At 37.4% G+C, this 27313-nt stretch overlaps 2 protein-coding genes across 3 annotated transcripts in view; one reads left to right on the forward strand and one right to left on the reverse strand.

Annotated features, from left to right (window-relative positions):
- Positions 1-20359, forward strand: part of Ppp2r3a (protein phosphatase 2 regulatory subunit B''alpha) — a 145825-nt gene extending 125466 nt beyond the window's left edge. For both annotated transcript variants that reach the window (XM_010625509.3, XM_019207668.2), the window contains one exon: positions 19535-20359. In XM_010625509.3, coding sequence (XP_010623811.1) covers positions 19535-19661 — 127 coding nt within the window. In that variant the 3' untranslated portion in view covers positions 19662-20359. The remainder of the gene's footprint in view (positions 1-19534) is intronic.
- A 2963-nt stretch (positions 20360-23322) lies between these two features.
- Positions 23323-27313, reverse strand: part of Msl2 (MSL complex subunit 2) — a 40661-nt gene continuing 36670 nt past the window's right edge. Inside the window, exon 2 of the mRNA XM_010625511.3 lies at positions 23323-26462. Coding sequence (XP_010623813.1) covers positions 24871-26462 — 1592 coding nt within the window. The 3' untranslated portion in view covers positions 23323-24870. The remainder of the gene's footprint in view (positions 26463-27313) is intronic.

The following is a 27313-nucleotide window of genomic DNA, read 5'->3' on the forward strand; positions in this document are numbered from 1 at the left end:
AGGTGTTTGTTTTTGTTTTTTTCATTGGTTGGTTGGTCATTTGGTTTTGGAGACACAGTCTCACTATGTACTTGAGGCTGTCCTTGAACATGGCCCAGGCTGGTCTTGAACTCAGTGATCCTCCTGCTCAGCCTCCTGAGTGCTAGGATTACAGGTGTGCACCACCACGCATAGCTAACTTTTCAGCTATTATAGTAAACTGAGTTTTTGTGTTGTTTATGCTGTCTCCTGTTTTTTTCACTAATTCTACATAATCTTAGATGATTATTCTTTGTGCCATCTAGGAGCTGTTATGTCCATTTTTCATGTTCTTTTGTTGTTTTTTTAAAGTATCTCATTAATTGGGCACTGACAGCAGCCCTGTCTTCTAGTTCTAAGACTCTGTCCTCACACTGGTTACTTCTGTTCCCCATACATTGAACAGAATTTTTAAATCTCCTGAATTTTTATTTGGAGCCCTTTTATGTACTCTAATCCTTTTCTGTGCAGGTCATGCATGTCTTACATTATTTAGCTTTGCTAGCTTTTTATTACTATCTTTAAACTTACTAATGATTTTGTTAAATTGGCACAATATCTTGTTACTTATATCTTCTGTAATATTTCCAATTGCCTATTAAACTGTTTTATTATCTCCCCTTGTACTATTTCAGATAATTTGGGTGTGAGGCTTTGGTTTCCTCCCCTCTGATGCGCAGTGGATCAGCTTTGGGGGAGTTGGCAATTTTTAGAGACATTTTGTTGGCTCACCTTCTGATGTTTCTTTTTTGTTTTTTTGTTTGTTTGCTGGTTGGTGGTTCCATTGAGTGGTTGGTTTTTTTGAGACAGGGTCTTACTGTGTAGTTCAGACTGGCTTTGGTGTAGCCCAGGCTGGTCTTGAACTTGCAGCAGTCATCTTTCCTTAGCCTCCTCAGTGCTGGGATTATAGAGATGTGCTACTATGCCTGGCTTCATGTTTTAATTTGTTTTGTTTTGTTTTGTTTTTATTTTTATTTTTGGTACCAGGGATCAAACTCAGGACCTTACGCTTGTGAGGCAGGTGGTGGAACCACTGAGCTAAATTCCCAGCCCCATGTTTCTATTTTTGTTTGTTTTGTGCTGAGACTTGTGGGTTTATGATAGGGGAAAGTTTTGTTTCTAGTATGGAGCCCTGTTTAATGATGTCTACTTTTCAGTGGTATTCTCTGTGCATGGCTAATTATGGGCCTCTGCTTCTGTCCCAGAATCCAGCCACCTCCATTTACAGGTTGGCCCAATACCAAGTTCTCCCAGAATGGGCCACCGCATTGTCAATGACCCTCAGGCAATCTAGATATTGGCATCTCAAGAAAATCAATTAATGGCAATAGCTATGACACCTTAACTGTAGTAGCAAAATCAACATCAGTTATAACATTAAATACAAATTGAATATTGACAAACCCTAAGGACCACTAAAGTACCACCCTTGTCCATAGAAAAGAGATCTATAATTATAGTATGAACACTGAGACAATACATATATTGATCAACTATAAATGGAACAGCTTTACCTCTACTAACAATGGCATGGTATTCAACATTAGCATAAAGTTAATATTCATCTAGAAATGTATGAAGTTGAATAGTTATACTAGTAAAGGTGGAGGGGTGGGGAAATAGAGAATTTAAAAAAAGAAAAATTTAAAAAGTTAATTGATGGACTATGAGGTGGAGAGGAGATTAAGATGGGGATTCAGTACAGGAGTAAAAGGGTGTTCGCAAGCACATGGTCCCGAGTTCAATCCCTGGTACCAAAAAAAAATCAAAAGGAAATTATGATGATAGAGAACAGTTGCTGGAAAGAAAGAAAGATAGCAAAAGCAATGAGGAAGAAAGACAGAAAGGGAGGGGAATAAAACAGTTGAAAAGGGAAAAAATGAAAAAAGAAAAAAATAAAGTGGGAGAAAAACCCGACCCCAAAAAAAACCCAATGAAGAAATGATAAAAATAATACAGAACAGGAAAATCAAAACAATTGAGTTAAAGAAAAAAGTTCCATTGTTATTTGAATGAGTGGTTTCTATAATCTGCGTGTTGGGATCCAGCCAGACTCAATTTTCTGTACCTAGCTTTAGGGCCTGTGGGTCTTTGAGATGTCTTCCTTTCCCTAGAAGCCCGTTTGTTCCCCCAGACTGTGGTTATTGTTCAAGCCCAGGTTTGTCCTTGCTTCTGTTGGTAGATGGGGAATGCATTCAGTCCTAGGTTCTCTGCTGGATGTGGACTGCAAGGCAGGGGTTCGAGTAGGCTTTTGGACTTAAAGTTGACAATCATGGGCTCTGGTTGCTCCCTTCCATCCCAAGGTGTTGTCTTCATCCAGAATAGGGTTGGTTAGTTATTCTCAGCCTCTGCTTCCCCATGCTGTACTCCCCTTGGGGCAGGGTGCTGCTCCTTCATTTCAGGTCTGTTCTCTCATGTGGGGCATGGTTGCTTATCTATACCTAACTAATCAGTGGACTCATTTAATAACCACATGCTTGATCCCAGTATCACACACTCTGGATCCTGCCACTTCTGAAACCCCCCTGATAACTACATGAGGCTTTGGGGGACATCTAGACACAAGCCATAACAGATACACAGAATCAGGAATGAGTAATTCTTTTTAACTAGGTTATAAATATAAGAGCTGATCAAAAAATATGCAAGTGGCACAGTCATTAATTTTCAAAGTACTACCCCTCTCTTCAAACACACTTATTCCATTGTTCTTGCCACTTTTCTAAAGCACTTCTAGAAGTGCCCTTTTGTGTCTTTCCAAGATGTGATCAAAACAATAATGAATGCTTCTGTCACATGTTATCCAGCAGACAGGCAGACTCATAAAAACATTACAGTGTGTCCTCAATGATATTCACCAGGTCTGGTGCTGTGTGACTTCTGCTTTATCTCAAAAGTCAAAATGATCATGAAAGGTAAATGTTTTGAATCCATTCAGGAAATCAAGGTATCCATGACAGTGCAATTAATTACACTCAAGATATTGAGATAATAATTTCATATCATTTTTCACATCACAAAATACTTTGATATTTTTAAAAAATTTTTTGTCATTGGATTTTTGTTTGGTTTGGGGAGGGGGTTGGTTTTTTGAGACAGGGTCTCACTGTGTAGCCCAGGATGCCCTTGAACTCACAGCAGTCCTCCTTCCTCAGCTTCCCTCTGAGTGCTGGAGTTACAGGCCTGCATCACCACACCTGTCCTTTTTTTCAATTTAAAAAGATAAAAGTATTCTTAGAACATAGGTTGTACCAAAACAGGTGACAAGCCAATTTTGGCCTAGAGGCTCTAATTTATTGACTTCAACATTTAGAGTGAAAATACAGAACACAAAAAACAAAGAACTGAAAACCTACCAGAATCAACAAAAAAGAATGAAACAATATTACTTAAGTATTGTAGAGAATAAATTTGAACTGAGAATTCTCCACCTACTGAAATGTGAAGGCCAAATTAAGACATGTTTGGAGTTTCAGATAGGCAGAAAGTTCATTTACCTCCCACAGACCATATCTGAAAGAAATATTAGATGGTATGCTTCCTCAAGAAGTTAAATAGCCAACAGGGCAGCATATGCCTGTAATCCTAGCACTAGGAAGGCTGAGGCAAGAGGATCACTGAAAGTTTGAAGCCAGCCTGGGCGGCTACATAGTCAGTTCAAAGCCAGCCTGAACCATATAGCCTGAACTATATGGCAAGGCTCTGAATGAAAAAAAGTAATAATAATTTCTAAAATAAATACTAAGCAGAGAAGGTAAATAGATCCTAGAGGAAACAGTGGTATAACAGAACAGTCATGGGCTAGGAGTGTAGCTCAGTAGTAGAGTGTATGCTCAATATGTGCAAGGCCATGGGTTCAATCCTCAGCATACACAAAAAAAGCAATTGTGAGCAATGAAAGTAGTAAAATTTATTTTTAGAATGAGAAAGTATGGAATACAGATACTGTTAACATAAGAGAGTGAAAGGTTTGGAGCAGTATTGGTTCTTCATTAAATAGATGCTACAGATACTAATCAAGTTATATTTCTTTAACGGTGGCTGTCTTAAAAATGTTAAGGTCAGTTCCTAGAAGAATAAAAGTAAAATGAAAAACTTTCAAATCAGGGTCTCACTATATCACATAGCCTGGTCTTGAATTCCTAAGTTCAAATGATTCTCCTGCCTTAGACTCCCAAGTAGCTAGGATTACCTATACATACTGCTGGGCCAGCTTGAAAAAATTACTCTTAAAACTAAGCAGACTAGAGTATTTACCTTTTGGGTATTTCCCACTCGTCCAGAGTAGCTATCTGCCATGTTTCTCTCTCTTTCCTCTTACCTTCACCACCAAATAAATTTCTTCCTTTATTAAAAAACAAAACTAAACTAAATCAACTAAGACTACTACCTCCTTAATAAATAAAGGATATTAATTCCATCTCTAAGAAATAACCAGTTAAAAGTGTTACAGGGAGAGCTGGGGATTTATCTCAGTGGTGCCACCACCTGCCTCGCAAGCATACAGTCCTGAGTTTGATCCGTAGTACCCCCCCAAATAATAATAAGTTTAATAAAATCCCCTGAATATACTGTGGAAGACACAGAAGTAGCAGCAAATTTTGAAAAGGAACAAAGCTATGGACAGAGAAAGTGGCAAACCCATAGTATTAAACCCAGTATAGCATTCATGACAAAAAAAAATTAGGCATAGCAAGTTAGTGACCTATATCCTTGGATTCTGCATCTGTGGATTCAACCATGTATTCAAAATGTCTGGGAAAAATGTATACTGAATATGTACTGACTTTTGTCTTATCATTCCTGAAAGTATTGATATAGCATTTATTTTGTATTATAAGCAATCTAGAGATGTTAAAAATATTTTGACAATTCTATATGATAAATATGTCATCTTACTTAAATGTATCAGGAAAAGGTTAGTCAGTGAAATGTTACTTTTATGTGGTGAAGTGAAAAAAGTGGGTATTAAACTAGTGTGTGCATAGTAATAAATAGACTTCAGAAGCAAAGAAATAATGGGAGATATTTATAAGGAAATTAATATATTTGAATACATTGTTTAAATGACAAATTCTGTATCACAAACTGGGTTGCATGATATGACCAGTATAATTTGTTTATAAATAGAATTCATCAATAATAAAAAGATAAACATTGCCCAATTCCCTTTATTTATTTATTTTTTTGGCTAGGATTATAGGCATACACCACCACCCCAATTCTAAAACAGCCAACACACAGGAATTTCACCCGGGAAACAAACATAAAAATTACTTTTTACAATACCGAATAGTATTGGTGTGAAAAACTATAATAGTACATAAGATCCTAATGATATAATTGACAATGTGAAATAGAAAGAAAAGGGCTAAAGGTGTAGGGAAAGTGGGAAGGGTAGGGGTAAGGTAATAAGGGAAAAGAAAAAAATATGAGAAAATGAAAAATGGAAATAAAGTGTTTGTAAATGGGGAGGGCAGGGATACGGGGAAAAAATGAGAACCAAGACCTGTCATGTAAAGGTACAAGATCCCAATAATGAATGTAACTGTACTGTATACCTAAAATGTACCAATAAACTCAATAAGAGAAAAAAATTTACTTTTTACAAATATTAAAATGCACTAGCCACATTTGACAATTTTAAATATAGAGCCACAATATTTCTGAAATAAAATTTTAAAATCAACGGTTACAGTTGGAGATTTCAGCACTCTTCATTCAGTAATTGATGGAACAACTATAGACAGGATACAGAAGACTTAATATAGTGTATTTTATTTAATGCTAGAGAACACTTCACAAAAACCATAAAAATATTTACTTTTTACAAGTTCACATGTAACTTCTCCATATGTTAGGCCAGTAAACAAGATATTAGAGCTGGTGGATTTAACTCAGTGGTTCTACCACCTGCCCTGCATACACAAGGTCCCAAGTTCAGTCTCCAGTACCCACACACACAAAAAAAAATTACATAAATTCAAACATATTGCAGTAATATAAAACATGCTGTCTGACTAAAATGCAATTAAATTGGAAATCAGTAACAAATCTGTGAATCCCAAAATATTTGGTTATTAACAGATTCTTAAGACTCATGGGTCAAATTAAAAACCACAGGAAAGACAGGCATAGAGAGAAACCCACAGCAGGCATGGTGGGTGCATACCTATGTAATCCCATCACTTGAGAGGCTAAAGCAGGAGGATGACTAGCCTGTGCTGCATAGTGAGGTCAAGGCCAGCCTGGGCTATATAGTGAGACCCTGTCTTAACCCCACATACCAAAACCCACAGAGAAATTAAAACTTATCTTGAAATTAATGAAAATAAAACATCATGAAAATATATAAGATGCAGTAAAAGCAGCTGTTTCTTTTTGTTATGGTTTATTTTTGGTTTTTTGGGTTTTTGTTTGTTTGTTTTTTGAGACAGGGTCTCCCTGTGTAATTCTGGCTGACCTTGAACTCAGGAGATGGTTCACCCTGACCTCAAACTTGAAGCAGTCCTGCCTCTTTCTCCCAAGTGCTGGTGTTACAGTCATGTACTACCATACCTGGCTAAAAGCAGTTCTTAAAGAAATATTTATGATTCGAACCCCGGTACCACAAAAAAAAAAAATTATGGATTTAAAAGGTCTAACATCAATAACTAAGCTCCCTTAAGCTAGAAAAAGAAGAGTAAATAAGAAGGAAATAATAAATTGCAGTAGAAATCCATAAAATAGAAAACCATGTGAAAGAATAAATGAAACCAAAAGTTAGTTCTTTGGAAAGATTCTTTTACTATATCAAGGAGGGAGAGAGAGAGAAAGAAAGTCTAAAGGCAGGAAGTAGCATCACAGTAGACACTGCAGAAGTTTAAAGAACTATAAGGAAGTATTATAAAAAGCATTACTTCATTACATGTCACACCTTACATGAAATGGGACAGAATCCTAGAAAAATTCAAATTACCAAAATTGACTCAAGAAGAAATGGAAATCAGAGTGGACCTATGTCAAGTAAAGATTCTAAATTGGTTATTAAAAGTCTTCCCCACAAGAAAAGTCCAGGACCAGACGACTTTACTGATAAATTCCGTATAATATTTAAGGGGAATAAAATAGTACCAATCTTTCACAAATACTTTAAAAAAATAATAAAGGGAATTATTCTGTACTCATTTATAGAGCCAGTATTACCCTGATACCAAATAAAGGCAAAGACATCCCAAGAAATGAAAACTATAAACCAGTGTCATGTTGCATTGTTCAACCATGGCAGCATAGAGAATGAATGTTTACTTGGAGATGAGACTTCGTTCAGTCACCAGGAGCCCAGAGTAGCCATTTCAGCAGAAAGAAGCCAGAGTTAGGCAGACCCCTGAAAGTAGCACCAAAGCTTCAAACTCTCAGGCTTTTATTTAGAATATCAGTATAAGAGAGAAAAAAGCAGTTTGAGCAAGAAGCTATCTTGAGGGCAGGCAGTTTTCTTGGGGAAGGAGGACTGCAGCCAGACACAACATGCCCACTAATCTAAACTGATTTAACCATTCACTTCTCACAGTCTGTGCTTTTGCCCCCCGTTTAACCATTAACTCTTCACAGAGCCTGTGTATTTTTGCCTCACAGTTTAAGCATTCACTTCTCAGCCAGGTCTCCCACAGTATTGTTCATGAACATCAATACAAACTGCCTAAAAAGTATTAGCACATCAAAGCTTATCGACCTACTGAAAGGTTATACACTATGACTAAGTGAGATTTATTCCAGGAATGGAAGGCTAAAGATCTGAAACCAATTAATGTAATGCCACATATTAGTCAAATAAACAATCAAAAAGTATGATTAGACTAGGTGTAGTGGCACACACCTGTGGCAGCACTCAGGAGGCTGAAGCAAAAGGATTGTCACAAGTTCAAGGCCAGCCTGAGCTACATAGTGAGACACTGACTCAAAAAAAAAAAAAAGTATGATCGTTAACAAAAATCCAATATCCAATCACAGTAATTCTCACCCAAGTAAGGATAGAAGTAATCATCTTCAACCAGATAGAGGATATGTCTAGTTAAAATAGTCATGGTGAAAAACTGAATGCTTTCTCTCCAAGATAGGGAACCAGGCAAAGATGTTTCTGTACCTATCCATTTCTAATTAGCATTATACCTGAAGGTCCTATCGAGTGCACTAAGACAAAAAAAAAAAAAGACAATCTGAGCCAGGCATGATGGTACACACCTGTAATCCCAGTTACTCAGGAGGCTGAGACAGGATTGAAGGCCAGTCTGGGACACTCACCAAGACCTTGTCTCAACATGTAATTTTTAAAAAGAGTTGGGAACATACCTCAGCGGTAGATTACTTGCCTGGCAGGTGGAAGGCCCTGTGTTCAGTCCCAGTACTGGGAATAAAAAAGTTTGAAAGAAGAAATAAAACTGCCTTATATATAGAAGATATGACCTGTACAGAGACAATACAAGGAATTACATGAAAGATGTCAGAACAATTTGAGTTAGCATAGTCTCAGAACACAATCTCAGTATACAGAAATTATACTGTAGTAGTTCCATATCCAAGGAATGAATAGTCTAATAATGAAACTGAATTAAAATATATTCAAATCACATCAAGAGTAATTAGGATACAATAAAAGAACTATCTATCATACATACAACTAAAAGCTTCAAAGTAGTGCTGACAGAAATTAAAGATGACCTTAAACAGAATACTTATTATTGCTAAAGTGTCAGCTCACTATGCACAGAAACGGGACACATGGATTATTGGATTCTAGGTGGAGGCTTTGAAAGAACAAATTGAAAAAAAGAATGTTAGTGTATTAGGAACAAAATGATTAAAATGGAAGATTATACTATCTGTCAAAAGGAGTCTGATATTTTAGAAGAAAATGAAGAGGTTAATGGTGCTGAATGCTTTTAAGTGATTGAAGAACTGTTGGGGACTCAAGTGGGTAAAAGGAAATTTTCATAAGAGGAATGTTTGTGATTTTGGAAATGAAATTCTTCAGTGATCAATTATAAAGGATTGGTAAAAATGCTATGAAGAAGTTCTTTAGTCAAAAGAACCATTAAAACAGTGACGTACACACTGTCCATTTAGAAAACATTTACTTTTCCTGAGCTAATAGCAAGAATAGAGAAGGAAAGGAATATTCTGAGGTATCAATATCTTTAATGAATTGGACTTGAACTCACTGTGTAGCCCAGGCTGGCCTCAGACTCACAGTGATCCTCCTCCTTCAGCCTCCTGGGATATAGATGTGCACTACCACAGCTGGTACACAGGCTGGGTTTTTAAGATACTGGAAGAACTTTTTTTTTTAATTGGTACATTTTAGGTATACAATATAATGACATTCATCTTTGGAAATTTGTACCTTTACATAATCTATCTTGGTTCCTTTTTTTTTTTTCGTTCCCTTGCCCTCCCTTCAACCCCATCCACCCCTCCCTATTTACAGAAACTTTGTTTCCATTTTTTCCTGTTGTCATATTCCATTCCCTTATTTCCTTTTCTCTATCCTTCACACTTCCCTTTTCTTCCTATTTCACATTATCTATTATACCTTTTAGTCCTTATTTACACTTTGTTTCCCACACTAGAGAAACCATTCGGTATTTATATGTGTCCTATTTATATTACTTAAGAATATTGCATCAGTGTGCATCCATTTAGCTATAAATGTCTCTAACTTATCATTCTTTATGGCTGAGTAGTACTCCATTTTATTTAAAAAACTACATTTTCTTTATGCAGTCTTCTGTTGATGGGCAGTTGGGCTGTTTCAAAGTTTTAACTATCACGAATTGTGCTGCTATGAACCTGGGCATGCATATGTCATGATTCTTTCATTTCTTTGGGGAAGATACTCAGTAGGGGGGTAGCAGGGTCAAATGGGACCTCCAGTTCTAGTTCTTTGAGGTATCTCCATACTGATTTCCACAGTGGTCGCACCAGTCTGCACTCCCACCAGCAGTGGAGCAGGGCTCCTCTTTCACCACAGCCCTGCCAGCATTTGTTACTGGTTGACTTCATGATAGCAGCCATTCTTTCTGGGGTGAGGTAGAATCTCAATGTTGTTTTCATTTATTTGCATCTCTTAAATGACCAATGATGTTGAACATTTTTCCATATGTTTATTTGCTATTTCTACTTCTTTGAGAAATGTCTGTTCATCTCAGATGCCCATTTTTGAATTGGATCTTTAAATTTGGAAAAACTTTTGTAGAGCATGGCAGTAGAGAACTCCAGCCCCACATAGCTACCTAAAATGAGAATATTGCCTAGATTCCATTGCTGGCTTCATGTCTCTGTGGCCTTAAGAAATTTATTTAATCTCACTGTCTCAGTTTCACTTCTGTAAGATGTGAACAAAATTACCTAACTCAGAAAATTTTTTTCTAACTCACAAGATTTTTGTAATACTTAGGTGACTTAAATTCATGAAATAAACTCCTGTACAGTATTGTACTACTTGTACATAAAAGTACACAATAAATATTATTATTGGCTATTATTTTTTATTATGTTAAGAATAAAGATTCTCTACTTGAGAGAGCTGTAGAAGGTACTTCATCATCCATTTGTTTAGTTTAAAAAGTGTTTGAGGAAGCTAGCAGGATTGTAGGAATTTCTGTTTTCATAGGAAGAGTTCCAGAGTCCCAGTAGAATAGTTTTGGAGGGACAGGATGAATGCATGTGATGGCATTTCAGGAAGCAGGCATATTGAGAATCAGGGATGAGACTACAGCTACAGATAGCTTAAAAAACATGTGTCCTCATTGTGTAATTGCCACAGTGGCACACCATTCACATAGGTGCTACACAGAAGCTGCAGTAAAAATCAGGGACGCATGGCATATAGTATGTTTAATTCCAGTCATTTGAGGAAGATGCTTTTGCCTTATAGAATCGTGTACATTATATTTAAACAATCTGAATGGGATGTCCCATGGGTGTGGGCAGAATACTTCTTTTCCTTCCACTGTCAACAGCTATTGTGAGAACATTTGTAACTAGTAACTGTGAGCAAATGAGAACAAGCCACATGCATGTTCTCTAATGGCAGTAGGAGGGAAGACCCTTATAATGATCAAGACCCTTTGTCAGAATAAAAAAGGAGCTAGAATTGTAGCTCAGAATCAGTCCTTGCTGAGCATGGATTCAGTCCCCAGTACCACACAAAAAATTTGTATGTATGCACACAAACTAAAAGATGGTACACAAAAACATTAACAGTGACTGATTCTGGGCAGTAAGGTTCCAAGTAATTTGGGTTTTTTATACTGTTCTATAACATAAGATTCATATAATCAATATTTATTACTTTAATAAACAAGAAAAGCTTTTTTTCCCTCCTTTATCTGCTTACATAGGTGATAAACATTCCCTGTAGAAGAATTAGAATATAAAAATCTTCACCTAAAATGTGCCCCCCCACACACCTGTAATCCCAGCACTCGTTAGGCTGAGGCAGGAGGAGTACTGCAAGTTCAAGGACAGCCTAAACTATATATAGTAAGACCCTGTCTCAAAAAAAAAAAAGTCTACCACCCAAGGGACAGCCTGATTTTTCACTATGGAAAGTGATACTTATATACAAATAAATAATCTGATTTACAGAAATCATATTTATGCACTTATGTTTGAATAAAAATGAAAATCTAGTGACAGCTAACAATAAATAATTGGTTCAAGCAAAATAGCTTTATAAGATTCCAGTGTGCATAGAAAGCTACATAGAGGCAAGGGATACAGATAGGAGTACAAGTAAAAGATCATGAGAGAAGATCCCCACAGCCTAAGTTCACACCACCTAGGGCTTCATCTCATGAGGGTATTGCACATAAGTCAAGGTGAGTATAAATGGCAAACAGAAAATTTCCAGACTCAAATATTGGCACTATAGAGATGAGAGTCTTAGGAGGCAGACAGATTTGGTCTATTCACCAGCTGGGCAGTTACCTGACTCCTGAGGCTCAGTTTCAGAAGATATCAGCAACTACCTTCCAAGATGGTTTGATGATCTGGGATATGCAAAACACCTGGCACACAGCTACTCCCTATGTAAGAAGAAATGCATTATGTAACGTCATGGGTAACAAGCATGAAATTTAGTCTTGGGCAAACCTAAATCACCACCACCTCACCAGTAATCCCAGCACCCAGAGAGACTAAGGCAGGACGATCACAATTTTGAGCCCAACATGGGCAAATTTAAGAGGCTTAGTGAGAGACTATCTCAAAATTTAGAATGTTTCAAAGGGGGTGGGGGTTAAGGGTGTAGCTTAGTGTACTGGGAGTTGAGGGGGAGTATCACCTGCCACACCAAGCTGTTTTAAGGATTTAATAAGAGTGTACATGATATTAAGTCCTTTGGCATATGTTTTAATGAATAAACAATGGCTACTTTTTATTACCACTTCTGTGATCTTCACCACAATTACTTAACCTGTCCAAAATACTTTAACCAGCTATAATAGCATTCCACACCTGCCTTACTTTCATTCCCAGGGCACCATACATGGCACATGGTCCGTACATGCAAATATTTGTTGTGTGACTAGCAGGAATTTTACTGAGAATTAGAGATGATGTATAAAATGTGTCCAAGGGCAGCTAGCATATTAAGTGCCCCCTTAAATGGAGCCGTTTATCATACTAGATGATAGGCTCCTCAGAGCCAAAAGAACTTTTTTGTAGTCCTGTAATCCCATCACCTGGCAGACTGTTAGGGAGTAGGAGTTCTTCATTGTTTACAGAACAGCACAGAAAACAGCAATACCTCCAGCAGCCACCCCTGCTACAAAATTATCTGCAGAAGCCCAGATGATGTAACCTCCCAAAATCAAACTTAAAATTCATCATCTGCTTTACTATCTAACCACAATCTCAGGTAGCTTTTGTGCTGCTTGTACCTCCTGTTTAAAAGCTGGTACTTGTGTGGTGCCTTCAATAAATAACCTAAAAATGATATCAGAGCTCAGGTGCAGGAGGAGTAAGGTCTCCATAGGTGCAAAGCTGCAAATGCAAAAATTAGCACATCCAGCTCACGGCATATGATAGCATTTGTATAAATTCAACCTGGGGAATGAATGGCCATAGAGAAAGCCCAAAAGACAAGGCTCCTAGTTTCTTAAACCTATTCAACTAATATGTCACATGCAAAGATAATAAGTGATGATGCCATTATCTATAATTAACATGCTTAGTAGTTTCTACAATAAGGTTAAAAACTCCATGAAATTAATGAAAGCATGCCAAAGAGTCTTCCATGTTACTGTCTCAAACAGACCAGCAATGATTAGAAACAAGCTTTTCTGACACTGTAACTAATACTTGATGGCTTCAGATTTTTAGTTGAGATTTTATATTAAACTTTTCTGATAATGACTAATTCTTGACCACTTCAGATTTTTAGTTGAGATTTATTCTGGTATTTCACTAACAGTTTCACATTTGAGTAACCCAGATTAAACACAATTTTCTTTTTTGTTCTGGGAATCTATGATTAGTAGAAAAACATAAGCTTGCTAAAACAAAAATAGAAAATGGAAAGATTAAAAATCACTATTTAGTAACAGAGCCAGAATTTATGCCTTGTTATGGTTTTTTTGTTTGTTTTTTGTTTTTTGTTTTTGAGACAGAGTCTCACTATGTAGTTGAGACTGACCTGGAACTATGTAGCCCAGGCTGGTCTTGAACTCACAGCGATTCTCCTGCCTCAGTCTCCCAAGTGCCGGGATTACAGGCATGAGACACCATGCCCAGCTGGGGTTTTTTTGTTTTTGTTTTTGTTTTGGATGCTTAATGTTACTAGTATGTCCAAAAGTAAGAGTTTTAATGCTTTAGTCATACTCTCTCAAGTAGTAATTCACATCAATTTCCCTGTTTTGGGACATTTAGAGTTTGTAAGAAATGTTTTAATGGCAGCTTTTTCCTTTATAAAATATAAACTTACACAAATTACTCTTTGTAAAATTTCATTTTCATCAGTACTGGAAAATAAGGTACAATAGACAAAGTTGGCCAGCTAGAAACTCCTCCAAGCAGTCCTAAGGAATGTAGTCTGTGAGTGTTAAACATTAGTCCAAAGCCCTACCATCAGTGAGGTAGGAGATTTCAGCAGAACAGAGACGTGGGGGTTTAATGTTTGTGTAGTGAGATATAGGCAGAGAGAGAGAGAGAGAGAGAGAGAGAGAGAGACAGGCAAATTCCAAAGTTAAGTTATACTCTTACAGAAAGAATATTGAGTCATTAATATACAGTGCTAAAAAAACAGAGCCTTTATGTGGACTTGAAGCTAATAATAAGCTTTCTTTTCTTCCAGACTCAGATCAGCCCAGTTTTGTTTCAGCAGATTACTAATACCTATTCTATACCAGGCTTAGTGCTTGACAATTAAAAAAGGTGGGGTAGGGGGCTTTTGAGACAGGGTCTCGCTTTGTAGTTCAGGCTGGCCTGGAACTGTGATCCTCCTGCCTCAGCCTCGCAATAGAAAAATTCATGAAACTCTGTGTTTCCTTCAAGCTCAAAATTAGAATATATTTAGTCCTAGTTCTTATGCTATCTACATCAGCAATAAGAATTAACAGCTGACCATTTGTAACCCTGGGAAACTACAAGAGATCCTCAGCCATCAAAAGTGAAGTGCAGGGCCGGGATTTGGTCCTGAGTTTGATCCCTGGTACCCAATAAAAAAACAAGTGAAATGCAAGCATAGCATCCCACACTGTAATCTCGGCACTCAAGGAGGCGGAGGCAGGAGTATTGTGAGTTCAAGGCCAGCCTGGCCTAGATAGCAAGACCCATCTCTGAAAATAAAAATTTTTTTAAAAGTGAGGTCAGCTTTCTGAGGCAGGGAAGTGGTAGTGGAATATATTAGGAAACTTAAAGAGTTGGAACAAAAGATTTTTCTAGACACTGGATGGAATAAGGAAGTTCAGTGAACCAAATATGCAAATTCTAGAAGATATCATTTAATTCATTTTATATAAATGGCCAGAATATATTTTTAAATATATGAAAGTAAAAGTCACACACTTCTATTTCTGAAGTATTATAAAATTTTAAAAATACAAATTAAAAGGCCATTTAACATTTTATTCTGAGCATATAGCCACCATGTCTTACCTTTCCCAAGACAAGCCCTGAATCAAATATTTATCCCTTAGTCTCTGTAAAAAGTGAGTACCAAGCCGGGCATGGTGGCATGTAATCCCAGCTCTTGGGAGGCTGAGGCAGGAGGATCACTGTGAGTTCAAGAACAGCTGGGGCTACATAGTGAGTTCCAGGTCAGTCTCAACTACTTAGTGAGACCCTGTGTCAAAAAACCAACAACAAAAAAGTGAGAGTGCCAAAAATTGGAATCCAGCCAAAATCCCAGACAGCCCCTGAAGCTGTTTGGTCACACCACATATGTACCAGTCATTGCTCATTTGCTTACTCAGGGAAGCAGGTTTCTAAATGCAGTGATATTGCTGGAAGAATTACACAACCCATTTCTTCCCTTCATGCTTATAATATTGTGTTAAGGACTGGAATTTTAGTTTGCTATCTGTGATTTCTAGTAGACTGAGAACCTGTGAGTTCTGCCTCAACCTTGACCCTTCTGCTTATTCAAAAATGGTCAATCAGAAAACACTTCATAAGAAGTCTTCACTTGAACCCTGAAGAATCCCAATGACCTATACCTAAACCCACGAGGGGTCACCTAGGAGTCAGATAACATACTTCATGTTCTCATGAGTTTCTGGAGACAGGATGATTAAGACTTGCAGATCTGACTCAAGTGACTCTAACATGAGTTCTGCACCTTCACCATTTTACTAGATTCTACTTTTCTCCAACAGCTTGTTTCATGAAAGCATTAGGTCATGTGCCAGTTACTCTACTCTAGCCCAAGGAAATTAGTTACAAAGTGTATACTTTACAGTCCAGTGGTAAAAGACATTTAATTATATAATTATGAAGGAGCCAATAATAGAGGGGGAAGCTACATCTCAAGAATGCAGAGGGAAGAATTCCATAAGGAAGTGATAAGATTTAACAGGTTGAAAAGCAATACAAACATCAAAAACAAAAATGTCCTAAAGAAAACAGGAAATATGTGCACTGGTTCTAAAGCAAATAAACATCCTGAAAAAATTTTAAAGCTATTATATCTAGAGTATCTAACAGAGGGAAATACAGTTAGAGAGTGAGAGAGAGAGATAGAGCTTGAGAAAGCTGCTAAAGCAAGAAAGTCATATAATCTCACTTTTGAAAGTTATTCTGCTAGATTAATGGAGGTATAATAAGAGAAACAAATAAGGAAGCCATTACAGACATCTAAATAAAAGAGGGTGACTGAGGAGTGCAAGCAATCAGGAATATTTTTAGTGACATCTCAGATAAAAAGATGAACATGAGTTACCCAAAAGGAAGAGTAAAAAGCCATTGAAAAATATACAGTAGTGCTGGGCGTGGTGGTGCATGCCTGCAATCCCAGCACTAAGGAGGCTAAGGCAGGAGGATCCTGTAAGTTCGAGACCAGCCTGGGCTGCATAGTGAGTTCCAAGTCAGTCTAAACTACATAGTGAGACCCTGTCTCAAAACACACACACACACACACACACACACACACACACACTAGTATTAAGTCCCAAGACCACAACCCAGCCTGGGCTGCATAGTGAGTTCCAAGTCAGTCTAAACTACATAGTGAGACCCTGTCTCAAAACACACACACACACACACTAGTATTAAGTCCCAAGACCACAACCCATTCTACCATGATAAGCAGCCTAGTATGGCAGTAGCAAAAGGTATGTAGCAAGAGCAAAGGCAAGACCAGTTACTAGAAAACTACTGTAATAATCCAAGCAAAAAAGTATGATGCCCAAACTAAGTAGCAGTAGTAAGGAGGAAGAAGCAGAGCTGTGTCTGGTGGGCCTAAGAGATCAGCTAAATTTTACAGGGTTGGGAGAGGGGAGAAGAAGAGGAAAGTTAATTGGGATAAGGGGATTTCTACCTTTGAGTAGATGATGATGGTGCTGCTGACTGAAGTAGGGAGAACCAAGACAGTGAGAAAGGTGAGTTCATGTTAATACACACTCTTTTGAGAATAACACCTAGTAGACAGCTGGATGTATAAAGGATCCATGTATCAAGTTCAGAAAGACACAGAGATTAGACATACAGGTTTAGAAGCCGCAGAACAACTGGAGGGTAAAGCTTGGGAAAGACTATAAAAACTGGCAGGGAAGTACAAAATGCCAAGATGGTAGCTCATAACCTGGCTCACACTGCTCAATGACAGTTGTTTTGGGCTGGATATTTGTGAGTTGCTCAGCAGCATCCCTGGACTGTACCTACCAGATGCCAGTAGGACCCATCCAGTTGTATCACTCAGATGTGTCACCAGATACTGCCAAATACTTCTTACGGGCAAAATCACCCCCAGCTGAGAAACCACTGAAGGGAGGAATCTCAAGGACACTGAAGTAAGGATGGTTACTGAACTCCTTTATATTCACAAGCACAAAATTGTAACCCTGCCCCCGAAATATGGTTGTGTCACCATATTCCTGTAAGTCCCAGTACTTATACACCATTTGTCAAATCTGTGATCATGTCCTATCTGCACCTCACCGTGAAGGGCAAGAACTCACCAGTTGAAGAAATTGATGTAGTGGGGTGAAGTAACATGCCTAAAATCACATTAAGTAATTAATCCAGTTTGGAACCTGACCTCAGTCTTGATTCCAAGGCTCACACACAACCACTATTCCAGGTGGGCCCCCATTAGGCTCCAAGTGGTTTGAGGAGGGGCTGCTTCATTCTTCACCATTTGTATTGCTAACATCTGGTTCATGCTTAGCAACAGGCACTCAAATATTTACTGAATGAATCTCACTTCAGACTTAACTCTTTAGACCTGCACTACAGTACTTGCAAACACAGTCCATAAATGGGTGATGTCTCCCATTCTGATAGAAAATAAGCAGTCTCGGGGTCTGAATGCACTACCGTTAACAGTTGAGAATTTTGTTTCCCAAAATGAAGACTCTGCCATTTGCAGCTTCTTTTAGGCCCTTTATGCACCTCCTCTGAGGCCTCTTGCGATTGGGGAAGGTGTAGCAACAAGCTAAGAATGGAATGGAGTATTTCTGCAAAATGATCAAGTTGTAAATAACATTTGATAATATACACTGGTATTCTTAAGGAACAATTTTCCAAACATCAGGTAGGCTTTTTAAAAAGTCTGACCTTCTCATAAATGTTTTAAGAACTGGGCGGTGTTACAAGCATAGTCCTAGCTATAGAGAAGGCTGAGGCAGGATCACTTCACCCCAGAAGTTGAATACCAATATGGGCAACAAAATCTTTAAAAAGAGGGAGCCAGGTCTAGCTCAGAAGTAAAGCTTTTGCCTAGTATATGCAAGTCCATGAGCTTGATCCCTAGTATTGCCCCCAAAAAAGCGTAAACCAGGTATGTTAATGCATACGTGTCATCTCAGCACTCAAAAGACTGGGACAAGATCACAACTTTGAAGCCAGCATAGGCCAGCCTGAACTACATGAGACCCTTTCTAGAAATGTGGACAGGTTAACTCCGACTAGGTATTCCCTCTTCAGCATATTTTCCCTCCCGCTAGTTGGCCTTGATCCTGTTTTAAGATTATTTGTCTAGAAATTTGTTTTGACTATTGTGGAAGATCTGCAAAGGGTAATAGCAAATTTAACTATAATGCTTTAGTAAATGACCATATGTCAACCCCAAAATATTTTTTCAGCTTAAGCCATGCATTGGTAGCATAGGCCTATAATACTATTGTTCTGGAAAGCAGAGTGGAGGATCATAAACTCAGGCCCAGCCTGAGCAATTTAGGACGATTTCAAAATAAAAGGCAGCATGGTGGGCATTACTGGGAATGTAACAGCACTGGGTTCAGTTCCTTGTACCATTAGAGGGAACAAAAATCAGTTTCATTAGCTAGCCATCATTCAAAAGAGACCAAGTATTTTTTCATCTGTCTAAAGCATATGAAGAGTTTAGGGCTATGAGTAACCTCTACAGGAGTGAGCAGAGGGAATTCTTCCCCGAATAAACATCTACATACACTGTGGAGTTCTGCAAAGCAGAACGAAGGGAAATCCATGAATTGGTTTTAGTTTGCTCTCCACATAGTTGTACATGTTTATAGAAAGCCATGGAGGAAAGCTATACAGCATTTTGAGAGCTGAGAAAGTTCCCCACTCTTCATAGAAAACCACTTCAATGAAAACATTCAAGTAAAACTCATTAATGCTTTTTAACCTAACACCATCCACAATGCTCTGCCACCAAGGCCCCTACGAAAGGTTAAATAAACGTATTTTCAACAAAGTCTAACATTGACTTCAGCTTTAAGTAACAGGGAAAATGTTTTCTGCCCTAAATTATTAGCTCAGTTGTTTAATAGTTGCCATTCAGCAACTGAGACTTCTACCCAAATGTTGAAACTTTTAAAAATCACATTTTTCCTTTCAGGTCCTTTGAAGATTATGAGACAGATCAGCCTGCTTCTCCCTCTGAATTTGGAAACAAAGGCAATAAAATAGTAACCTCCAACCTTTCAGAGCAATGTGGAAAGCTTCAGTCAGTGGATGAAGAGTAGCTGCCAAGGTCAACACGAAAGGATGACATGTATTTTAAAATTTTTTTCTTGTGAAGAGATGCTGTAGTTTGCATACTGCTTTTTAAAGGCTTTGATTTCTCCAAGTGTGTATCTGCGCTAGGAACTTTTATTTTTAAGCAATGGGTCTAGATACATATTCATTTTAGGAGACTCCAGTTTGCCTCAAATTCTTGCAGAGCTTTTCCTTGGAAGTGTCTATATAACAACTTACTTTACGAAGTCTGCACATCAGCACTGTACACCCTTGAATGTATCAAGGATCCCTTAGGGACAGTGCCAAGCAGTTCATCCTCTGCACAGAAGTTGCCTCAGTGATGGCCAGCATCCCTGAGGTCCTCAGGGCTCCTGTGGAGCCTGGAAGAAGTTGTCCACTTGCAGAAAACTTGAGTCAGAAAATTCTGGAACTTGAAAATGTAGGCAGGGCCTCCAGAATTGACTTAACCCTAGTAATAAAAGCACTGCCAAAACATCTCAGAGACTTCCTTTATGTGTACTGGAGTTCAGATCTTGAACTTACCTGGTTTAATGTTAACTTCACGATGACTTGCCCAAACTGCTAGTCACTTTACAACCTCAGGTATTACAACCACTGGGCCTTCCAAATTCACTGACAAGCTCTAGCAACTTCCCCATCCTTATTGTGAATCTTATGTAAACACAAGAAAAACTTCTTAAATGAAGACAAGTACAGAAATTTGACTCATGCTTGAAAAGTTATCTAACACTCATAGAAAACTAATGAATCATTTATTAATCTCCAAATTATCTGACTCCCTATCTTTATAGTAGGCCTAAAGACATAAAAATAATATACTGTTAAGAAAAAAGTATATTAAGAAAAAACCTTCCTAAAGTCTTTTCTTCATTAAGTATCTAAACATCATTCCTTATTTGATACTGAAAAGAAATTATTACTGCAGATATTTCATCCACCTCAATATTTATCAGAGAAATGGAAGAAAATCATGATGGCACCCATAAAAGCTGTTATTTACTACAGTGGTATATTGTTCATTTCAGAATTCTTTATCGATAAACAGTCCAGTGTGCACTGGGCTGGTGGGGTTGGGTGAGGTGAAACTACACTAAGAGGATGAACATTTCTGATAGAAGTGAAAGAAAACTCTCCAAAGTGACGTTTTAGTGTATGTCAGTCATCAATTTTTCCCTAGATTTTTTTTAATCTGTGAGTCTTAGAAGTGTCACAATGGCTTCATTTTTCCACTCCACTTTGGTTCCCTTGCTGGTGTATAGGTCAGCACCAAAATAACCAAATACTGGGCAGTATTAGGCAAAAAGTGGAGACAAGAAAAATTAGGGAAATATAAAACAGAGCTCGCAATCCCCAGCCATCCTGCCCCTCACAAGATCTTCCAGATTCCTGTTAGTGTACTTCATGATTAAACACGTGTAAATTTATCTGATACATGAAACTTGGCACCAATCCCACTGGTCCTTTACCAGGGAAAATAACAAATTTTTCAGATAAAAATACATAAGTTTATACTTTTAAGAAACCAGATATGGTTTTAAAGTTTTATTATCTATAATCTTGAGGCTCACCAAAGAGTAAAAATAAAATTGGTTTACAATGTATTTTTATTACTATTTGGCTTTACTACTTTGCCTTTATCAGAGTCCTCTTTGACTGATTGGTATGTGGCTTTAAAATTATAAAAATAAAGCTGTCAATACCATACTGTTTGGCTAATTTGGGCTACCCAAATTACCATATTTTTAACAAATGTAAGCGTGTGATTCACTGTACTTTTTAGAGCTGAATACAAGGAATGTGAATTATGAGGAACTAGGATAGTATGTTTGACTTTTTGATAAGATAATGAATGCTAAGTATAAGTTACTGCCAAACTGGAAACTGCAAATTGTAACGTCCCAAATTCCTTGATAAAGGATAAGAGTTATCATGATCTTAATGCTATTTAATGAAAAATGAGTTTCACAGCATCACATTAATAGCAAAGGTAATTGAATAAAACTGTATATTTGCCCTGCATCTTACCTGTCACTGTGAATTGTTCAAGTTGTTTATATAGAACTATTAGAGTCAACAAGTCATTGCTCAGCTTTTGGAAACATTGCTGTGTTTGAGTGGGGAAGGCTACCTGACTTAAAACTTTTGATTTTTTTTTTTGCGAAACTAAATAAAAGTTATCAAATATGAATCACGTTCACTAAAATAATCACACCACATATCTGAAGGAGTAACACTGTGAAGAAACTTGAGTTTCTAAGAAAATAACTTTTTGAACCCCTGGAAACTTTCATGATAGGGAGAATCAGGGCTGGGGAGCGAGGGGTTCACAAGGACCAAAGTGGACATTAACCTTACCTATAATGTATTATTTTTTTAAAATATGTAACTGCATGTTATTGAATGTATTTGCATGTTATTGGGTTCATACGACTGTTTTTTAAAGGGGGAAAAGTATAAATTACCAAAGTATTAGATCCAGACAATAGACTGAACTTAGTATTTCCTAAGTTATGTAATGTGCTATCTACAGTATAGGAAAAATGTTTATTTCTTGTGTATTATAAAAATTCAACAAGATTGCCACGGAATTGTTTCAAGAAAACTAGTAATACAATGAAATTTAAAAAGCACCTTAAATGTATATTTCATGAGACTAACCAAAAGATAAATTTTCTGCGCTGAAACTATTCATTACCTAAGGGAAAAGATGATTTGATTGTTTATATTATTAACAATCAAGACACTGAAGATGCTCAGATTAAATGCTGTTCTTGTTTCAGCAGTTTCATATCCTTATGAAGTAAATTGTTACTTCAGTAATTCCCTAAGTCAGCATTCCTAAATAATTCATGGTGTTTAAATACATACATACATGCATACATACAAAGGCACTGTAATTCTTCCCCAAAACAATACAGACCATTCATAGCATGCTATCCCAAACTCCTCAGTATTCTACAACATAGAATTAGAAAACTATCATTTATTGATAGATTTTAAGGTGTAATACAGGTTTTCAAAAATGTGGCAGTGAGAATACCAGCATAAAAAAGAGAAAATTTGTGCTAAAAACAACCTGAATTCATCATTGGCAATATTACATAACAATCAAGGTCCTCACATACTAATAATGGTTTTCACTTTGTCTATATTGCCAACCTCCCATGCATCAAAAAACACAAAACCAAGATTATCAAACTTGGGAAGCAATAAAGTACTGCATGAATTTTAAGATCATATTAAGAAAGTCTGGGAGATTTGCAAAATATATCGTAATCATCCATGTGTACAATCTCATTTCTAGTCATCTTTTCAGTAATCATTAGTGAATAAAGAACAGATATACAAGTTTATATAGCAGGGCATCTGGGTTCAACACAAAACTGTTACAAGTTTTAGGTAAATACATGTTTATAAGACACTGCTAACACTAAAGGAATTAAATAAAATTCCAAAACTTGGAAAGCAAATAAAGACAAGACAACTAAGAAGCATTTTCCACCATTTACTCTTGTTATCAAAAATAGTTCAACTCTTCTTGCAAAACAAAAACAAAATAGTACATACTGGACACATACATCACATTTTTCTTCCTATGGCTTTAGCCCACCCCCACCCCACCAAGAGACAAAAAAAAAAAAAAAAAAAAAAAAAAAAAAAAAAAGCCCAACAACAACAACAAAAACAACTCTACCTGACCACATTCACAGAAAATGACACCAGGGTACACTACAAAACAGAAGGAGGTGTCATCTGCTCTGTGTCCAAAGGTTTCTTCTGCGTGTCTTATACTAAGTGAGTAACCATCATTGAACATGCTGTGTGCCAAATCAAAACATTACTTCAACACATCATACCTCACTAGAGATGGTGGACGTAGTAATTGAAACTTTCCCAGCAGTATTTTTCTTTAAGCACTGTCAAAGCAAATTATTTTAAATCATAAGGTTATTTCTTTACACCTTGTCAGTCCTTGTTTTGTTTGGGCTGTGCTCTTTCAAGCAACTGACTGGATTTCCCTTCAACAGAATGTTTGTCTTCCCCATAAAAACTAAAGGGAAGAAGTACATTTAAACTGAAAGTTTGTGCTTTACATGCAAAAGAGCAACCTAAAGAAAATCACCCCAACTTCAAACCCACCTAAATGCACAGGCTTCATAAAAGGAATTTTTATTAGGCCTCAGTAGAGAATTCTTCATAATGAATAGCACCCTAAAAAAACAGGAGCATATTCAAATAAATTATATGTCAAAAGAGGAAACCAAAATCAAAGGCCAAAGACAATAAATATGCATAAATCTGGATAAGTTGTGGGGCATTATTCCGAAATTATTTTAAATCCAATTTCTAAATAAAAACCTATTTTAAAAATTGTCACATCCTAGTATAAATTCAGTTACTGCCAGATTAAACTGTTCATTTATCCAATTAGAACACTGCTCAAAGTGAAGGATTTAGAATTTTTTCCCAGAAATGTGTCAGGCTTAAAAAGGGGTCTCAACTCAAGAGTTTCGAAGCACAGACAACTAAACTTTGCAGTCTGACAAACTTCACCTTGCTTATTTTCTTTTTAAAAGGACAGAGTCCTTAAAGATCCTAATGAGGGGCCAATTTTCTTTCATAATACTGCTGATTTAAGAACTGCTACATACACCAGTAGCCCATTTTCATGACCAGAAATGGTATTATGTCAGCACAAAGGTTGAGCTGGGCACATCAGCTTTTCAAGAGGATGTCAGTGTTGCATCTGAGGCCAGCACTGAATCTCCTGAATAAAACTAATGGCTACTTTTCCACACACACACACAAAAAAAACAGCACAATCTTTGCGGACTGACTAGATACCACTTCCTCACATTTAATCATAAACTTTGATTATGCACAAAGCATGACCATAAACAATGAGGTTAATGTTTTATTTTCCTTGCCAAAGTTCATTTTCTATAAATCAGTTGCATCAGCATTTGTTCTCAAACTATGAGGTTCTGTAAGAACTAAGGACATACAGTTGTAGGGTTACTCCTCCATTATCTGCAAACTATTTCCCCGACACTAACACATATAACTTAGCAATGAAAACACTTGATACAAGTGATCTATATGCAGGAGCTCCGGCAAGTTAAACCAACAGAACCATAGCTGCCGTAAAACTAGCTATTTCCCTACCAGAGGTAGGCTTAAAGACCCACTGATTTAACAGTTGAATCTCATGTCTATAGCTTCATCCAAACTTTTATCATCATGAGTACTGGCAGCTAAAAACGTCGTTACTGGGGACCCTGTGACATTAATTACACTGGTGCTGGTACTAGCATTACGCACAGCAATACTAGTCACATTAATGCCCAAAGTAAGCCTGGTCTGCTCCAAGGCCTTTTCCGGAACGGCAAATGCCTCCAGCTTCTTCTCCCCATTGGCCATATAGGAGTTTTGGCAGCCACGACATATACAATCTAAGCAGGCTTTGCGGTTAGAGTAGCAAGGGCAGCGTTGGCCACGGCATGTAAGAACACTTGGATTTTGAGTAGCACGCCCACATTTACACCCTTTCTTTTCCTGGGGCTTTTTGTACACAGTCTTAGTAGGACTTCCTGGCATAAAATGATGACTAGGAATCTTTTCCTTTACTGCTTTGTCTTTTTTTAGAATACCTGGCTTAGTTTTAGAGTGAGATTTCTTGGATCCATGTTCATGACTCTTTTTCATGCTTTTAGTAGACAAAAGTACAGTTTTGCTGATTTTGGGTGTTGTGCCTCCATTGGGAACAGTTGCTATAGGTTGAAGAGAAATTTTGCTTTCCCGTTTCACTGTCACAGGAGCAGATGCCCCCAATGTTGGGCCTCGGATAATGGTAGAAATTGGAAGTGGCTGGACTTTCTCACTGTCGCTTTCTGATCTGGACCGTTTTCTATTCAATTTTGCTGCCTTTGGAGTTGCTGCTGTACATGATAACCCATGAAGTGCCGGACTGGTGGACATAAAGACATTATGGCTAAGAGACTGGGAAGAAAGCTGCAAGAAAGGCCCATTGGATACAGTGGCTTCCAAGTTCGGCTGCAAATTAGGACAACAAACTTCTGTATTTGAAACAGTTTCTAAGCTGCGGAGTACTTCCTCAACACTCAGTAACAGAGAGTCACCAGGTTTTATATCTTCACTGAAACTGCAGATATCAATGCCTGTGGAACATAAATCAGTGGCTACTGTGTCACAGACAGGTGGCAAGCTGTCAGATAAATCCTCAGTTTTTATGTCAACAGTATTACATACATCAATCGTATTTGAATGTTCAGGTGAAGGAATATTTATACCAAATCTATCTATTGAAAGCCCATTATAAGTAGGCAAACCATTGATAACAGAACTGCCAATAGCAATGCTTAGAGTGCTTTCAGACATTGGAGATAAACTAGCTTGAGGATCAGCTGTGGGTTCTGAGGTTGAAGGTAAAGGGGAATGTGTCAAACACAAAGTAAAGGATGAATCTGAAGGTTTTTCGGTCTCCTCACAAAACAATGATCCATCATTAAGCAAAGCCAAAATATCCGAAGAACAGTCGACTGCTTCTATTATATCCCGTGCAAGTGTAGTCTGTGTTATATATTCACATAGCTTTTTGTAGCAATTCACTAGAATGCTTAACTGCTTGTTTTCCTCAAACTGCTCATAGTCTTTGCACCAACTACATGAAGGTTTCATCATCATTTTCTTGCCTTTACAAGTTTTGCAGACATAGTGTTGGCAGGTGGAGTTGGTGGGTGCAATAGGATCTTGCAGCAAATGTCCTAAAGGGAAGAAGAAAAGCGAAAATTTTAGTAAGATAAATTTACAGTTCATATGCAGGAGTTAAGATGACATTAATCTACTGAAATGGGATAAATTCACAAGACAACAAGAAATATACTGTATGTTCTATAGTCCACTTTGTCATACCCTTCTCTCTAAAGGCTATTAAAGTTAGCCAAGCTTGGGGCACATGCCTATAATCTCTCATACTTTGGGAGGCTGAGGCAGGAAGATCACGAGTTCAAGCCCAGCTTGGGTAACTTAGCAAGATCTCCTCTCCAAATCAAAAAAAAAAAAAAGGAAGAAAAGGGGCTAGGAATATAGCTTAGTGCAAAGGCCCTAGGTTCAATTCCCAGTGACCCCCCCCCCTTCCAAAAGCCTATAAAGGGCCAAGGATTTAGCTCAGTGGTTCTGCCACAAGGCCCCAAGTTTGATCCCTGGTACCAAAAACAAAACAAAACAAAAAAGCAACCTGTAAAATTAAAGAGGTGAGGATCAATTATTGTACCAAAGCATAAGCTAAACTTAAAACCCTTGGGACCTCACTTTACTTCAACACTGTAATACTACAACATATCAAATAAAACTATTTGATTATTTTATGTTGGACACTGCGGAAAAGATATGAGCAAAAAAGACTTGTTTTTTTACCCTCATAAAACACAGTTTTAAGGGCATTAATCAGTATGAAGCTATCTTCACATCAGAAAATAGACAATTTCAACCAGGTTTTATTATATATAATAATAAATTTTTTTAAAATTCCAAATGTTACAATGGTTAAAAAATTATGAAAAAGAAAATACTATTCAACTCAATATCTACAAAAAACAAAATGGAGAAAGAATTA

The sequence above is a fragment of the Fukomys damarensis genome, unplaced genomic scaffold, assembly GCF_012274545.1.
Source record: "Fukomys damarensis isolate Sample0158 unplaced genomic scaffold, DMR_v1.0_HiC HiC_scaffold_37, whole genome shotgun sequence".
Classification (NCBI taxonomy): Eukaryota; Metazoa; Chordata; class Mammalia; order Rodentia; family Bathyergidae; genus Fukomys; species Fukomys damarensis.